Source organism: Eulemur rufifrons, chromosome 7, assembly GCF_041146395.1.
Source record: "Eulemur rufifrons isolate Redbay chromosome 7, OSU_ERuf_1, whole genome shotgun sequence".
NCBI classification, from domain to species: Eukaryota; Metazoa; Chordata; class Mammalia; order Primates; family Lemuridae; genus Eulemur; species Eulemur rufifrons.
The window spans coordinates 253,266,045-253,284,152 of record NC_090989.1 but is presented as its reverse complement, the minus strand read 5'-3'; the positions used below and the strand labels follow the sequence as shown (position 1 = coordinate 253,284,152).

The window sequence follows — 18,108 nt, the reverse complement described above, 5'->3', positions numbered from 1 at the left end:
AAATTTTGTTCAAAATATACCATCAAGAAAGTAAAAAAAGCCCACAGAATGGAAAAATTTGCATATCATACATTTAATATTATCATATCATATGTATTATCACACAGTTGATAATGGACTTATATCTAGAATACATAAAGAACTCTTACCATTCAACAGTAAAAATACAACCCAATTAAAAATGTGCAAAGGATCCGGATACTTCTTCAAAAAAGATATACAAATGGCCAATAAGCGCATAAAAAGATGCTCAACATCATTGTTAGGGAAAAGCAAATCAAAACCACAGTAAGATACCACTTCACACACATTAGGATGGCTAAAATTAAAAAGACAGACAATAACAAGTGTTGGGGAGAATGTGGAAAAATTAGAACCCTCATACATCACTGGGTGCAATCATAAAATGGTGCAGTGACTTCAAAAAACAGTTTGATAGCTCCTCAAAATGTTAAATAACCCAGCAATTCTACTCCTAGGTATATATACAAGAGAATTGAAAACATATGTCTACATAAAAACTTGTACACAATGTTCACAGCAGCAGTATTCATAATAGCCAAGTGGAAACAACCCAAATGTCTATCAACTTATAGATAAATGTGATATATACATACAATGGAATATTATTCAGCTATAAAATGGAAAGAAGTACTAGTGTATTCTACAATGTGATAAATCTTGAAAACATACTGAATGAAAGAAGCCAAACCCCAAAGGCTACATATTGTATGATTCCACTTATATGAAATGTCTAGAACAGTCAATCCATAGAGATAAAAAAGTAGATAAGTGGTTGCCAAGGGCTGGAGGTGAGGAGGGTGACCACTAATGGGTATGGGGTTTCTTTTGGAGATGTTAAAAATGTTCTAAAATTAGATTGTGGTAATGGTTGCACAACTATGAATATATTTTTAAAAAACACTGAATTGTACACGTTTTAAAGGGGTAAAACTTTTTCGAATTATATCTCAATAAAGCTATTATTAAAAACCCTTCGACAGCTCTCCTTTGCCAACAAAAAAACCACTTAGTTTAGTGGAGCATTCCAGATCCTTTATCACTTACTTCCATCTAAACTTTAAACCCTCGTCTCCTGCTATTTTCCCTTCGACCACCTTCTGCTTCTACTCCAAACACATAATGCTATTTTGTAATTCCGTGCCTTTGCACATACTGTTCTTGCTATAAAGAACGTCGTACTCCCTTTTCTTTTTCTGTTGCACTCCTATATATCCTTCAAGGACAAATGTTGTTTCTTCCAAGAAATCATTCCTAACTCCATAAAACGTTGATCATCCCTTCTATGCTATAAACACTGGTTTGTGTTGTGCATCTGCCTCTGCTAATAGACTCTGCACTCCTTGAGTTCAGATAGTATCAACTTCAGCCCCAGGACCTAATGCTTGTAAGCACTTAGTAAATGCTTATTGAATAAATGAATGACAAAACACTGCCCTCACTCCTGACCAGAAATAGTGCTATTTTTTCTCCAACTAGTTTAATTGGTAAAATCCATACAAATGTAACTTGAGATCTGGCCTTTAGAGACCAATAAAATGAAATAAAAATATAAATTTGGGGCCAACATTGAGACTTAGGGAAATTACCATAAAGTAACATTTCATGGGGTTCATGGTTCAGATACTTATCATTGTTGACCGAACATACTTGCTGAAGTCAATATTCTTTTATTCAACATATTAAATGTATTGTTTAACTCTGGTAACCACAGCTGTGACTTAGTTAACGATCTCAATAAATCCTACTTAAATCAGAGACAGGAAAAAATTATGCAAATGAATTCTTATCTGTTTTTCTGCCCAAGGCATATTTGATAACATATAAAATATACTCCAAATAGTCTCTACTTAATAGGAAGCCATTTGAGGTTTTATTTGGATCAAAATCAAATACAAAGAAGAGAAGCTTGCTATATGCACAAATGGTTTTATTTCAGAGAGAAATTATACATTAAAAAGAGATGTAGTTAAGAGCTTACACTCACATATGGAAGTGAATCTAGGAAAGTCAACAATTATTAATATACAAAGCCACATGATTTAAAAAGACTGTAACAGATAATGACAGATGGGCTTGCCTTAGATTCATCCACAAAATAATATCTTTTGTTTAAAAACAAAAAGATATTGGTTTTAAGATAGCTGTTTTGAAATGAGTTTGTAGTTCCAATGGACTTTAAAATCAAACCGATCACACCAGTCACCATGTAGATTGTATCACACCCACACTCATCCAGTGGGCTAGAAACCATCCATCAATTATACCTTGCAGCTAGACAGGATGTCTTCCACTAATCTCTTGTAAACCCAGGCATCGCCCTTAAGCCGCTGCCTCCTGATACCCACCACATCAGGTTTTTGAAGCTGGCACACTTCTAGTTCAAACTGCATTGTCACTTTGCCAAAATCTGACTGTGTTTGACACTTCAGTGTATAACTGTGAAAAACCAGATAAGAAGCGAGTTAGTAGGAGAACCATATTCTGTATAATACAAGAGTTTTCTAAGCCTCCAGGAGGCCAGTGGAGAAAATGAACCATTATTTCATATTAAGCAATGTATTACTGTTTACAGTTTCCAAATGACCTAGCTATGCTTTAGTAATGCAGTATGACTGGTGTTTTCCCAGAAGCTGAACTAGGATCCTAAGAAAAAATAAGCATGAAAATGCTTTACCAGAATTCTCCTGTGCCCTAAAGAAAAGTCCTTCTTTCATAGCTGTACATGCCATTCGTGCTCAAGAAATCTGGCATTCTTTATGCAGCCCTTTCAACAGTGTAATTCGTGAACATTAGGCGATTTCCACAACGTTCACAACAAAGGAAGGCACAGGGAAGATGAGGAATATTTTGTGTGTGTGCACCTCATCAGAAACTTCTGTCTTTCATACAAATAAAGCTGAAGCCACTCACCTGTCAGAAGGCACCCAGGTTTTTGAGGTTTGTCTAATAGTAATAAGAAGTTATGATCATCAAATTTTATGACATAAAGAAAAGCAAAAGAAAGCCCAAGGAGGTGGTACATTCCCATAGCCGAAATGTATGGAATTTATAGCTAGAACTGTCACATTAGCTACTTTGATAATGGAAAGCCCAGTCTAAGTGAAGCCTTAAACTCACCTTAAGAAATAGGTGTGATTCTGAAAAGTTGCATAGATTTCATTTGTATAAATAAATTTTTTTGGATTAGTTTACATTATATTAATATTTTAGATTTTTATTTGTCTTACTGATCTTAAATAAACAATAAGCATAAACAATAGGATCAATTTTAAATTTCAGTTCCCTAAATATTTAAGAGCATATGATTAGGCACTATTCCACAGATGTACGGAGAAATTACGTATTATGAAGTTTGACAAAATATCATTCTTTTTCTTAGTTATGTGTTTTAGAGAAGGGGCTTGATCTCTTAAAATTAAGCAGTCAATATCAGAAATGCCAAAAGGAGCTCCCTTAGTTAAGTTTCTTGACAGGATGATGAAGAACAGAACAATTTAGTCATATGGAAAATAGTAGTGAGTAATTCATCCTGATTGGAAAAAGATGATATTGGAATATAACCAAAATTCCTCTCCACTGAAAAAGTTAACTTTTGTCTTTCTTTCTGCTTTGTGTCAAAGAAGATAAAAACAAACAATGAAGGTAAAAAGAAAAGAAGGAGGTCAAGGCAGAGACCTCCTGGTTGATTAGTAAGTTAGTAGGACAAAGTATTGGTTAACAGCTAGTTAGTAATCTCTTGACAGAGAGCTCATATACTAAAGGAAAGACCATGGAAAAGATAGAGATTTGGCTAGAGGTTCTGGAACCATAGATAAGCCCCAAGCATGAAGAAGAGATCACAATGAGTTAGATGTGTTCTAATGAAGCCTAAAGAGGAAAACTGGGGTTCATTGTAAGGAATGCTTGCCAACATTTACAGATAAGTAAAAAATAAAATTATATTTGCAAAAGATTGTTTCTTAAAATCGTACTCTATACTGACTATTCTGTTTACATGATTAAATCTATTTGTGGCTCTACTGGTTGCTCAATAAAAAATTTTTAGGGACATAAGTGAATGGAAATGCTTACGAATTGGACAGCTTGTGTAACCAGAAGATGTCTGGCTATTCAGACCATGAGATCATAACCAAAGAGCCTTTGATAGCAATTCATTCAACAGTGGGAAAGAGTTAAAGTGAAATAACTTCCTAAAGCACTGAAAACCCTGTAAAATAGCCAGTCATAAGGAGGATTCTATATAAATCCCTGATTTATTTGAAATGTCTCACAAATTTAGATCACAACTTATAAATATTATCATAAAGCTGAAAATCAAAGGAAATAGAAGATCTAAAAGAAAAATGAAAGAAGTTCAGATTTTCCTATTTTGAAATGAAATGTCTAGCTTTGAAAGTGGGACAATATGTGTGCTTTAAAAACTTTTATAGCTCATACAAAATAAAAGAGAATAAATTATAAACAATGACACTACCTTAAAAGCTTTTTGGAATGAGGTGGGAGAGATATATTTTTTAAAAAGGACAGGGGGTGGGAGGTGGGGATCAATCCATATTTTTTTAAAGTCCAAAAGATATTAAGTAATAAATGCAACAGCCTGTAAGTGTGCTACTTACCCCTTTTGCACAAAGTCAACATGCTTCTCTGGAAGAACAGACATTATTTCATTCAAGAGTTGATCTGGATTCACTAATCTGGTTGTAGTCACATTATAGTGAAGCTTAAAAAAAGAAAAAGAAGGGGTGAGAAGTAAATCTCTATATCAACACAAAGACCATCCTACCAGACCTACAGTTCCAAAACTCCTCAAGATAGTACCTTTCCAAATGGAACTATTTCCAGAAAAATACCAAAAAAATTTACAGCCAACTCTTGGTAAATTAATGGCACTGTGAAAGCTTAGAGAAATGAATTTACTATCTTCCTTTTTATACTTCCAACTTCTGCTCCTACCTTTTTTAAAAAAATAAGTATTACATAACATCAATCTAGCTGAGTTTTACCTGTTTCTCCCCTCCCACACTATGATTGAGACAGTCTTGAAATGTAAACTGTGGGAAGATGAAACAAATACCCTACAAAGTTTGGTTTGTATATAGTTGGATATGTTTTCTTCATTCTTTCTGGATTATTTAATATTACAGAATTCCAGGAGCTGATTCTTTGACAATTCTATGAGGAAATGAATATAACAGGTACTTCTTTTAAAAAGTATTTTTTCTCATTGACCAAGAGTACAATTCTCAGAGATAATTTTTTTCTTTTCTTTTCTTTCTTTTTTTTTGAGACAGGATCTCACTCTGTTGCCCAGGCTAAAGTGCAGTGGTGTCATCATTATCTCACTGCAACCTCAGACTCCCGGGCTCACGTACTCTTCCTGCCTCAGCCTCTCAAGTAGCTGGGATTATAGGCAAGCACCACCACCTCCCACTAATTTTTTAATTTTTTTATAGATAGGGCCTCACTATGTTGCTCATGCTGGATCAGAGATGATTTCATTCCTACTTGGTACACATTTATTCATTCATCCAATAATTATTTATTGAATGTTTACTATATACCAGGCACTGTTTTAGTAGGTCCTAGGGACATAAAAATTGCCACCTTCCTAGTAGTACCTTCACTGTCAAACAAAATCGTAATTTCTGTGTCTTTCAGATTTGAGTTCTTTTCATAAATAATAAAATGCTGAGGTAGGAAAGGAACCAACTACCTTACTTTTCAAAATAAGAACCTGTGGCCTGAAAAAGAGATAAATTTCTTAAGGTAAGGTTTCCCACAGTATGATGCAAGATATACAAGATGACTCTAGGTGGTACATAAATATTTTTTGCTATTTATGTATTTGCTCCAATCTGATTTAGAAAAATATGATTAGCAAAAACTAGTAATATATAGTTTCCTTTTATATAAATTTGAGTTTTAAAAAAGTGGTTTCACAGGTGTTATATATAATACCAAAGCATGTTAATTATATATTTCTTTCATTTTATTTTTTATTTTATTATTTTAGAGACAGGCTCTCGCTCCATTACCCAGGCTGGAGTGCAGTGGCACCATCATAGCTCACTGCAGCTTCAACCTCCTGGACTTAAGTGATCCTCCCGCCTCGGCCTCCCAAGCAGCTAGAACTACAGGTGTGAACCATTGTGCCCAGCTTGTACATTTTTAGTATGTACAGTTTACTATATATCAGTTATACTTCTATAAATCTTTTTTTAAGAGATGAGGGTCTCACTATGTAGTCTAGTCTGGCCTCAACCTCACAGGGTCATGCAATCCTGTCTTAGCCTCCCAAATAGCTGGGATTATAGGCACATGCCACCATGCCCAGCTTATAAATCTGTTTTTTAAAAGAGACTCAATATAGGATAACAGACTTAAACCTTAGGCGTGATACAATCAGAATTCTAGAAGAAAATGTAGGAAAGACTCTTACAGACATTGGCCTAGGCAAAGAATTTATGAAGAAGACCCCCAAGGCAATCACAGCAGCAACAAAAATAAATGAATGGGACATGATTAAATTAAAAAGCTTCTGCACAGCCAAAGAAATAGTCCAGAGAATAAACAGACCACCTACAGAATGGGAAAAAATTTTCGCATATTACACATCAGATAAAGGACTGATAACAAGAATCTATTTAGAACTCAGGAAAATCAGCAAGAAAAAATCAAGCAACCCTATCAAAAAGTGGGCAAAGGACATGAATAGAAATTTTTCAAAAGAAGATATAAAAATGGCTAACAAACATATGAAAAAGTGTTCAACATCTCTAATCATCAGGGAAATGCAAATCAAAACCACAATGAGATATCATTTAACCCCAGTGAGAATGGCCTTTATCAAAAAAACCCAAAACAACACATGTTGGCGTGGGTGTGGAGAGACAGGAACACTAATACACTGCTGGTGGGACTGCAAACTAGTGCAACCCCTGTGGAAAGCATTATGGAGGTATCTTAAACAGATTCAAGTAGACCTGCCATTTGACCCAGCAATCCCATTACTGGGCATATACCCAAAGGAAAAAAGGTCATTCTGTAACAAAGACACATGTACCCAAATGTTTATAGCAGCACAATTCACAATAGCAAAGATGTGGAAACAACCCAAATGCCCATCAATACATGATTGGATTAGTAAACTGTGGTATATGTATACCATGGAATATTACTCAGCTATAAGGAATGATGAAGATACGACATCTCTATGGTTCTCCTGGAGAGAGTTGGAACCCATTATATTAAGTGAAGTATCCCAAGAATGGAAAAACAAGCATCACATGTACTCACCAGAAAATTGGTTTCCCTGAACATCACCTAAATACAAATCTGGGAACGACACCAATTGGACATCAGACTGAGGTGGGGGGTGGGGGAGGGGATGGGGGTAGGCCTACACAATGAGTGCATTGCGCACCGTTTGGGGAGTGGTAACACTTGAAGGTGCTGACTCGGGAAAGGGGGGGGGGTGGGGAAAAAAAATATGAAACTGTTGTTTTTAACTTGCATTGTTCACTTAATAATTTATCATGAATATTTCCCATATTATTTCATATCATTGTACAAGAAATAATAAAAAAAAAAAGAGACTCAATATAAAGAGAATACCATATAAATAACAGTGTACATGATATGTTGATATGGCAAACATTGTGAAGGTGAGTGTAAATGGTGGGACCCTGGCTCCCAATCTAAGACTTTTTCATTAAACTAAATTGGCTCTGTCAAGGTAGTAATAAACTGAACACCTTCAAATCACAATTTAAATTATTGCTTTTGTAAAATAAAGAATTCATACTCTTATTTAAATTTCAGATTTTCATAGATTGCTTCCTAAAAGAGGGCTTAACTATATACAATGTGCTATCTTAAAAAACTTCATATTATTCTGTCAACTTTTCTGGTTATAGTTTTTTAATACTGAATAAGAAGTTAGTAGAAAATATGAAGATAATTTCCTAAAGCAAGTCCTTCAGTTTGGCAAAACTTAAAGCATTAGATTCAAAGTTAGATTAAGTTTCAGATCTAAAGTTTGTGCTAATTAGCATTACAGTTCTGCTACATGGAGGTTAAGATGCCCAACATTGATAACAATAACAACCCCTAATGATGGAACACTGCCTTATATTAATAAAGCATTTCATATGCAATGTAGCATCCCATGTGTGGAGTCTTGTGAGGTTGCCAGGATAGGCGTTATCTCTAGATTTTACAAAGAAATTGAGCAAGTCAAGGATAGAATGACTTAGCAAAGCTATACAGCATAAAGCCGGAGCTAGAACCCATGACCAATCTTGTGGTTGTTCTCCTACATTCTAGAAGTACTGGGTAAGTACCTAGAAAGCTAACAAACACCACAGCAGAAAAAAATTTACATTAGGTGAACATTTTTGGAACTTTAGTATTAGTATTTGGTAACTGCTTAGCTTCTCAATAATGTATATGGTTAAACAAGTTTCCTTAATTTTATTGATTTAATGTTTTTTTAGTGGAATGGTACTATGGTTTTCTTACTATCATAGTTTGAAGTAGTTCATAACTGTGTCCAACTAGAGAAACCCCAGAATAAAAGGACAAAGGATATGTCTAACAAATAGCCACATGTAATGTAAACTTAGTGCACTACATAAGTTCAACAGGGCAGTGAATATTAATGGATAAGTCCTATCTTCTTCCACTTTAAGACAGAATATAAATAGGATCTCAGAACATTCTCATTCTCTGCTTAAACACCCTTCTGCCTAACAGCTCAGCATTTTCCTTCTCTCAAACCACCCAGATTTGTTCAATATAATAGTCTACTTGCAAAAACTAAACACAGATCCAGTCCCCAAGTCATGGTAACACTACCAACTTCTCTCCTCCCTCTTCTGGAGCCACACTGCTTGTAACATGTTTTCACTATAGCACTGAGCCCAGTGTGTCAGAGCAACATCGCAGCCTGTGTTCACTGCCGCTCTATGAGTTCCTCAAGGACGTGGGCTGTGTCTTACACCTTTACCTCTTATTTTGTACAATTCCACCAAACAAAAGTGTCATTCATTAGATGCCTAGATGAATGCTCAAAGAGAATCCAAGAGAGTAAGAAGTATTTTGTATCTCCTAATGGCTTATTTTCCTTTCTCTTCTATCAAATATATTGTCCACACCACTGATACATTAATCCTTTTAAAGTATAACAAGTCTAGCAAATAAGATCCAGACCTCTCAGCCAGGCCTTGAGGACATCCCAGCCTACTTTGCAAGCCCACCATGCACTACTTTCCTCACACACCATGCTCCAAGTTCAATAATCTTCCCATGCATTCAAGTATTTCCCAAGGGTCTATAAAAGAAGCTATGTGTCAAGGACTCTTCTATGTGTCAGAGACACAATTGAGCTCAAGTTCCCCATCCTGAAGGCATCTCTCAGTTTCCCCTATATGCCCCACGCTTCCTCACCTCCATGTTGCCTCTGTGATTAATCCTTCCACCTGCTCCTGAATATCTGAATTATAGCTGTTTGGTCCTTGATGGGAGTGACTATATCTAATGAACCTCTGCATTCTCAAAGCCCCCTGCACAGTAACATGCATATGTTAGTTGCTCAAAAACTATATATTAACTAAATGAATAAATAAGGAAATAAAAAATACTAATCAATTCATTCAGTACTTTTCTTTTTAAAATAAAACAAAAAAGCAAAGCAGCTAGCAGTCAGCTTCTGATATTCATACTAAAGAATTCCATTCTACCTACCTTTAGCCTTCGTGGCCCATCTTTGGCAGAGCCCTTCCTTTTGCTCCTGGTAAGCACAGTGATAACCTTATCCAGTCCCCTTTCAAGGCTCCCAAACACTTTGGCTCCTTTTCTTTTTGGAGTATCCTCCATGTGTGCTTGGTTGAGATCTAGTTCCACTGAGCGGCACCTTAAAAAAAAAGCACAAGTGGGGCGATGGGGGGGCATGGGCAATATATTTTACCTGAACTTTTGTACCCCTATAATAAGCTGAAGTAAACGACAACAACAACAACAAAAAAAAAAAAATGAAAGAGAAAAAAAAAAGCACAAGTAAAAGTAAAGTTGGGCCTCTTGCCTCTTGGGGCCCTCAAGGGCGGGCTTTTGTCCCTTTATGCACATTAGGGTGCCTCATTCAGGTACGCCAGGGCCAGATCACCTCAATCCTCCTCAGGGAGCACCAAAGCCATCTCCCTCTAGAAAGGAGCCATCACCCTTCTCCCAGCCAACTGCCACTCAGCAAAACTATTAACATTTTTCCCCTTCCTTTTCATAAAGTGTCAAATAAAAACACTTGAAAAGTTGAAAGAACGGTACAATGAACACCCACATATCCTCCTAGTTCAACAATTGTTAATATTTTGGCACATTTGCTTTCTGTATGTATACAGATAATAAATACATTAAATATATTACTTATTTGCAAAGCTATGTGAAAGTAACCCATCTATAGATATCATGACACTTTACTCTGAAACACTTCAGTATACATCTCCAATGAAAAAAGACATTTTCTTACATAATCACGATGCCATATCATGTCAAGAAAAATAATAATAATTCCATAGTATCATCTAATAACCAGTTTACATTCTACTTCTTCCAACGGTCACCAAAATGGATCACACTTTTAAAGAATAGCTATAAAAGACAATGAAGGGTGATATATACTGCAGAACTTTTCAAAGAGGAGTGGGTTTTCTTTGAAACACCAGTTAGTATCTTTACTATTTGAGGGAACTATTATCTGTTGGTAGATATCTATACTCGACTGAGAGAAGCATAGGGAAAGATGGGCCTCAGCAAGGGAAATACATGCCTGGGGCGAGGGCCACTGTCTTTCTAGCGTGCTGCACTTTAAGTTAAGGTGCCAGTCCTACTTCTGATCAGTTTCACAATTCCACCCCATGAGGAAAGCAGTGACGACAGGTCCATTAAAAGCCACAGACCATCCTCATATAGACAGATATTCCCACAGTCTCCAACAGAATCTATGTGATGATTCACCTTAATCAAGTTTAACACATACGAAAAAGGAAATCTGGTTATATATACTAATGATCAAAGAGCCTAAAAAACTGAACACTTACCGCCTCTCAGGGCTAATGACACCTGTCATTAACTTGTCTGTTCCTGTTGAATTTACTGGTGTTTTAATTGGGGTTTCTTTCAGGTACTGGTTTCTAGCTATAAGAAACACAATGAACACAAACCTTATGTAGCTGATATACTATGGCTTCAAAATTCCTATCAATAATGCATTCTTAAGCTTATTCATTGAGTCAAAAATATTGTAATCACTTGGCCAGTCATGTTAAAGGCTCTAACACTTTAAAGAAATGTTTCTGTGCGATTTATAATAAAAAGAAAATCATTTTTTTTTTTTTTTTTTTTTGAGACAGAGTCTCGCTTTGTTGCCCGGGCTAGAGTGAGTGCCATGGCATCAGCCTAGCTCACAGCAACCTCAAACTCCTGGGCTTAAGCAATCCTCCTGCCTCAGCCTCCCAAGTAGCTGGGACTACAGGCATGCGCCACCATGCCCGGATAATTTTTTCTACATATATTTTAGTTGGCCAGATAATTTCTTTCTATTTTTAGTAGAGATGGGGTCTCGCTCTTGCTCAGGCTGGTCTTGAACTCCTAAACTCAAGCGAGCTGCCCGCCTCGGCCTCCCAGAGTGCTTGGATTACAGGCATGAGCCACCGCGCCCGGCCAAGAAAATCATTTTGCCTTGCATGTATGGCTCTTCTTTTTCTTTACTGCAAACTGAGGCCATGCTTATGATTTTATTATAAATATCATATGATAAATCTAAATAGATCCTATAAATACAGATCTCATAATTACCGATTCTTCTTTCTATAAATAAAAGTCAATCTGTAATTATACATGGGCCCAATTTATGCTTTTAATTGATATGGTATTGAAAGGTATTAATTCAATTCATAGCCCTATTCAACTCCTTTTAGGCAAAGAGAACAGTTTCAGGTAAAAGCTTGACATAAGTTATTATAGAAATGTGAGCTTTATTTTTTATATTCCCTATTCCAGAATTTTGTGTTTTATTCTACGTAGGGTATTTGCATCTCAGATAGTTTGTGACAAATTTGCATTAACAAATCTGGTTACCACTGACTAGTTAACTTTTTGTTCATGATCTAAAATTTTTATACCCTTTAGAGGTAATAATATTCATATTAGAATAACAAAGATAAGATATCAAGTTTTTAAAAGGAAATCAGGAGTTTGGTTTTATTTATGACTATTTAGCTTTATTCTCTCTAGTTTTTTTTTTTTTTTTGAGACAGGGTCTCACTCTGTCACCCCGGCTGGAGTACAGTGGCATCATCATAGCTCACTGCAACCTCAAGTTCCTGGGCCCAAGTGATCTTCCTGCCTCAGCCTCCCTAGTAGCCGGGACTACAGGCACACACCACCATGCCTAGCTAATTTTTTGTGTTTTTAGTAGAGAAGGGTCTTGCTCTTGTTCAGGCTGTTCTCAAACTCCTGAACTCAAGTGATCCTCACACCTCAGCCTCCCAGAGTGCTGGGATTTCAGGCCTGAGCCACTGTGCCCGGCCTATTCTCTATAGTTCTATAAGAACAAGAAAATAAGAGCAACCAGAAATATCTGTGAAAACAGTTTTCATCTTTGTATACTGACAGTATCTACCACCACACATAGTTGCCTTTCAACAAACTGTCACTGCCTGGATTGTATAGGAGTCACAAAAATGAAATTAATGTTTCTGTAAAAAATAACTCACAGTGACAGTAAAATGCAAAGTGCTAATGGAAGCTATCAATTGTGGCTTCAGCCACTTGCTCCCTTGGGTGATTCTTATGTTTAAAGAAAAACAGCCAATAATAGCTTTTGATCAACACAATCTTTCTCACAGAGACAAGATATATAAACTGTGATACTTCAAGATTACAAAATAAATTTCACACTACCTATATTGCAAAACCTTCAGAGTTACATAAAAAGTAAAAACTATCAATAATGGAAGGGACTATAGCAACAAAAAGTTTAAAAAAAGAAGCCCTTAATGAGCCAAGGTGAGCTTAAAGTCTATCTTCTCTCCCTGCCCAATCCCATGATTCACAAAGGAAGCTATGGTTATATCAAGAGAAATAACAAAAAAGATAGAGACCCTCTTGTTGGGAAAAAATGAAATAGCAGCTACTACTGAGGTCCTACCATGTGCAAATGTTATCTCACTGAACCCTCACAACAATCCCAGGCAGCCACATACACAAACACACATCATCACACCAAACTGGCCTCACATTTTTGGGGAAAGTATTGAGTTGATGAAATGGAGAATGTCATTGATATCATTGGGATATTTGTCCCCTCTAAATCTCATATTGAAATTTGATCTCTAATGTTGGAGGTAGGGCCCAGTGGGAGGTGTTTGGGTCATGGGGGTGGATTCCTCATGAGTGTCTTCGTGCCATCCTTGAAAGAATGAGTGAGTTCACGTGAGAGCTGGTTGTTTAAAAGAGCATGGCACCCCTCTTTTCTCTCCCTTGCTTCCCTCCTCTTGCCATGTGATACCAGCTCCTCTTCCCCTTCCACCATGAGTAGAAGCTTCCTGAAGTTCTTACCAGAAGCAGATGCCAGACCATGCTTCTTAAACAGCCTGCAGAATTGTGACCCAAATAAACCTCTTTTCTTTACAAATTGCCCAGCCTCAGGTATTTCTTTATAGCAACACGAAACAGACTGAGGTGATCGTTAACATAATAATGGGACTTCTAGCAAATATTCTAACAAATCTTCCATAACATCTTTATGGATAAGAAGTTGATCTTTTGAACTGGCTATCAGCCCCATCAGCACAATGCAGGATGGGGTTTAGCAGCAGTTCACATGGCAATGCTTCAGAGTTTAGGATCTTAACGTAATACAATAGAGAAGGTCACAATTGCTGGAAAAAAGGCTAATAAAGTTTAAATATTCTAAAATGTCACATAGACTAGATCACGGTAAATAAAATTCCTTCAGACTCTCTCTTATTCCTTCATTCAACAAATATGGCCCCTACTCTGTACTAGGCATCAAGCACCTACTATGTGCCAGCGAACAAATATGGCCCCTACTACGTACTATGACATGCTGTAATAAACAAGGCAGACAAAGTCTCTACTGTCACAACACTTACCATCTTATCCTAGAGAGACCCAGTCCCAGAAAGTTGGGTTCAGGTCTAGGCACTATATTTTAAGAGGCACACTGACAAAATAGACTATGTTCAGATCAGGCCCACAACCAAAAACATTGAGGTGTCACAAAGAAAACAGTTTAAATAACTGGTGATAATTAAACAGAAGAGGAAACCAAGGGAAATGAGGGGGCTGTGATATCTGGACGTAGACATAAATATCCATAAGGGCATCACAGATTTTCCCTGCTGCTGGGCATGTGCAGTAAATACAACACGGCAGAATAGGACCAGACACCAGAACTGGAGATCCAGATGCGCAAGAAGGGCTCAGCAGAGACTTCAGCTTGAGTCATTAAAAAATGGGAATAAATGGGCAAGCAAGGTCTAAGCCTGGATATGTGACCTTGGACAAATCACATCCCTCCTCTGACTCTTAGGTTCCTTAGCTGTGAAAAAAGGAGTTGGATTAGATGAGCCCTAACTTGCTTTTCAGCTTTGATACTCTAAGATGCTATGATTCAATTTTATAAATGTGAAAAAGAGAAAAACTTAGTATCATTTCAGAAAAATTAGAGGTTAACTAATATGCTTTCATTTCAACTAATCCAAATGACATGATAAAAAAATCAGCTTGACTTCTAGAAATTTCTGAGAGCAACACTAATGATTTCTGACCTACTATGTGTTTATTTAATATGGTAAGAAGTATGAAATTTGAAGATTTTTACCACTGCTTAATATACTTAGCAAATACCTTTTGAGGGTGTAGTATAATGATTTGGTGTGGTAAGTATTTCTCTCTTATGCTGGTTCTTATTAGCTGGAGTCTTTGGCTCAGGAATTACAAAGTACTCTTCATTCTTTACAGCAGACTTAGGAGTATATAGATTCTCTTTGTTCTTTAATTTATTTGCAGATGTTTTGCATAATACTGGAGTTAATGATTTAGATTCCAGCCCACTTGATTCTGTCCAATGCCTGGTAAACTGGAAAAAAAAAAAAAGTTACTGGATAAAGCACATTGAAGAAGAAAAGTCAATTTCTTTTACAACATGCCTTAATAATTTGCAAATTACCTTGCACTATTTTTATTAAAATAGAATATTATCAAAAAGACATTATTGGCAATACCAGGAAATTTGAAAATGTATATTCAGGTCTCTTTAGTACATGCAGATCACTTTAGTCTGTTTTATTGACAGATAATTTTCAACATGTTTCTTCAGGCCAAGTGTTTGAACATACCCAGATCCCAGGCCTCAAATAAATCCCTAAGAAATGCTTCCCACACCTAGATTGCCATGGTTTGCCTATAATATGTACCAAGTAAAAAAATTTAGGCCGTGATTAGAGCAGAAAAAACATGTTAAAATATTCTAACAGAAATGTCGAATAAAAGGAAATTTTAATCCTTTCAAATTTATGGTTGGGCTTGCAAAAGAGGAAGGAAAATCCTCAGAGGCCAAACTAAAAACATGAGCATGAATCCAAAGATGTAACCAAGGTTGAAACTTTCTGCTGCCCTAAGGGCATCTACCTACTATCTCTGATAACCTGCAGCAAGAGTTTTAACAGTCACAGAAGCCTTAGGCCTATACAAGGTAGTAAGCTAGATCCAAAGCTCCCATGTGAAGCCAGGAGGGGCTATAATTAAAATGAAAGGGTGAATTAAATATAAATCTGCCCTTTAAAGGGAATCAGCAAGAAAATATGTCTGTCTTGGCCTTGGATCTGGGGAAGAAAAAAAAAGTCTCTTTTAATAATTTGTAAGTAACCAAAGGACAGTCTTTACATAGGTACAAGGTCCAAATTAGTACTACCTGCATGGTCCCAGAAGGGACTTCAGCCTAAATTTAATTTAAAGTCATCCTAAATTGGTTCTTCCCCAGGAAACTGGTAGAAGCAAACATGGTTCCTAGCTGAAAAATAACCTTAAATCCAACCCAACCCAAGCCCTCAACATTTAACCCAAGCCTCAAAGAATTCCCACAGAGTTCAAAGAAAAATGAACCCATAACAAAAATTCCAAAAGATGCAGGGACTATGAGAAAAGTCAGCATACAAAAATGAAACCAGTACAATCAGACCATGAAGATATCAGATGCTAAAACTATCAAATATAGAACATAAATATGTTCACGTTTAAAATAATGAAAGAAATTAAAAACATGAGAAAAAGAAAAAGAGACTAAAAATGTTCAAATAGATTTGAAAAACAATAAAAACCTCTAGAAATAAAAAATGATAAAAGTGAAAAACTCAATAGACATATCAAATAACAGATTAGATAGACATAAAAAGAGAATTTCTGAATAGGAAAATAAATTTGAAAACATTATCCAGAATGTAGCCCAGGTTGAAAAGGATATGGGATATAGACAGATGATTTAAGGTAAGTGGAAAATGAAGTGAGATAGTCTAACACATGTCTATTCTCAGTCCAGAGATAGATAATATGGGCAATGCTAAAGAAGCAATTATTCAAGGAATTTTCCAAAATTCATTAAAGATACAAATCCTCACATATAGGAAGCACAATGAATCATAAATAGGATAAATAAAAAGAAATCCACATCTGTAATTCCCAGGTTATACAACTCTAGAGGATACTATCCACACAGACAGCACACACATGGTGTGTGTTCCCTGGAGTTGTACAATGTAGCAGCCCTAATGGAGAAACTCCACAATGCCAAAAATAAAGAGAAAATCCTAAAAGGAGCCAGAGAGAAAAGACAGACTAACTAGAAAGGAACTAGTTTGACACTGATTTCTCAATAGCAACAATAGAAGCAAGAAGAGAGCGGAGTAATTATCTTGAATAACTTCCTGTGAATCCATAAATATTTCAAAATAAAAAGCTAAAAAAATTAGAGAGCTAAAACACTGGACACATCACTAGCATGTAATCTAGGAATGGTAATCACAGATGAAGTGTTCTAAGGCTGCTGTCCCCAACTCCAAGGCCATGGACCAGTACCTGTCTGTGGCCTGTCAGGAATTGGGCCACACAGCAGGAGGTGAGTGGCAGGCCATAAGCAAGCAAAGCTGCATCTATATTTACAGCCACTCCCCATCGCTTGCATCACTGCCTGAGCTCTGCCTCCTGTCAGATCAGTCACTGTCTCCTATCACCCCCAGATGGGACTACCTAGTTGCAGAAAAACCAGCTCAGGGCTCCCGTTTATTCTGCATTATGGTGAGTTATATAATTATTTCATTATATATTACAATGTAATAATAATAGAAATAAAGTGCACAATAAATGTAATACACTTAAATCATACCAAAACAATCTCTCCACTCCCCAGTCCATGGAAGAATTATCTTCCATGAAAATGGTCCCTGGTGCCAAAAAGGCTGGGGACCACTACAGTAGACTAACCAAAAAGCTTAAAGGAAAGCTGAAAAATAAGATGTCCATAGTGACTTCAAAAAGCTATGAAATATACCTGGGAATCTAGAAGGCCATGTATTAATACATGTATAGGACTGCACTCACACCAAAGACTGTGCATTTACTCAGGAAAGATCTGAGAAGACTCTAAGCTCTCACCTCGAGCTGACCTTGAGGTTCTGTGCAAACAGGAAGCGAAAGCTAAGGCAGAGTTGTTAAGTGCCTGGCTGAGAGTTGAAGACACCCCAGATGTATCCAGAGTCGCTTAAAAAGACTGAAAGACTTACTGATTCCTGGTATCTAAGAAAATCTCTCCAAGCATTAGCTGATCACTATGCTAAATGAGCAGAGACTTCTGCAGCCAAATACAACAAAGTAAACAGACTTTACAGAAATAGTTCAGAAAAGTCACTAAACAAACAACAAAGAACACCACCACCAAATCCTGAGGAGGGAAGTGAATCTGATTACCAGAGTTGCCACATTATATTATTTGAAATGTTCAGTTTTCAA

The 18,108-nt window shown here is 36.5% G+C and overlaps 1 protein-coding gene across 7 annotated transcripts in view; it reads right to left on the bottom strand.

The window, feature by feature from the left end:
• Positions 1–1,934: 1,934 nt before the first annotated feature.
• Positions 1,935–18,108, bottom strand: part of MELK (maternal embryonic leucine zipper kinase) — a 62,966-nt gene continuing 46,792 nt past the window's right edge. For all 7 annotated transcript variants that reach the window (XM_069474438.1, XM_069474440.1, XM_069474441.1 and 4 more), the window contains 5 exons: positions 14,953–15,184; positions 11,118–11,214; positions 9,769–9,937; positions 4,641–4,744; positions 1,935–2,460 (listed from right to left, as the gene is read on the bottom strand). In XM_069474438.1, coding sequence (XP_069330539.1) covers positions 2,283–2,460; positions 4,641–4,744; positions 9,769–9,937; positions 11,118–11,214; positions 14,953–15,184 — 780 coding nt within the window. In that variant the 3' untranslated portion in view covers positions 1,935–2,282. The remainder of the gene's footprint in view (positions 2,461–4,640; positions 4,745–9,768; positions 9,938–11,117; positions 11,215–14,952; positions 15,185–18,108) is intronic.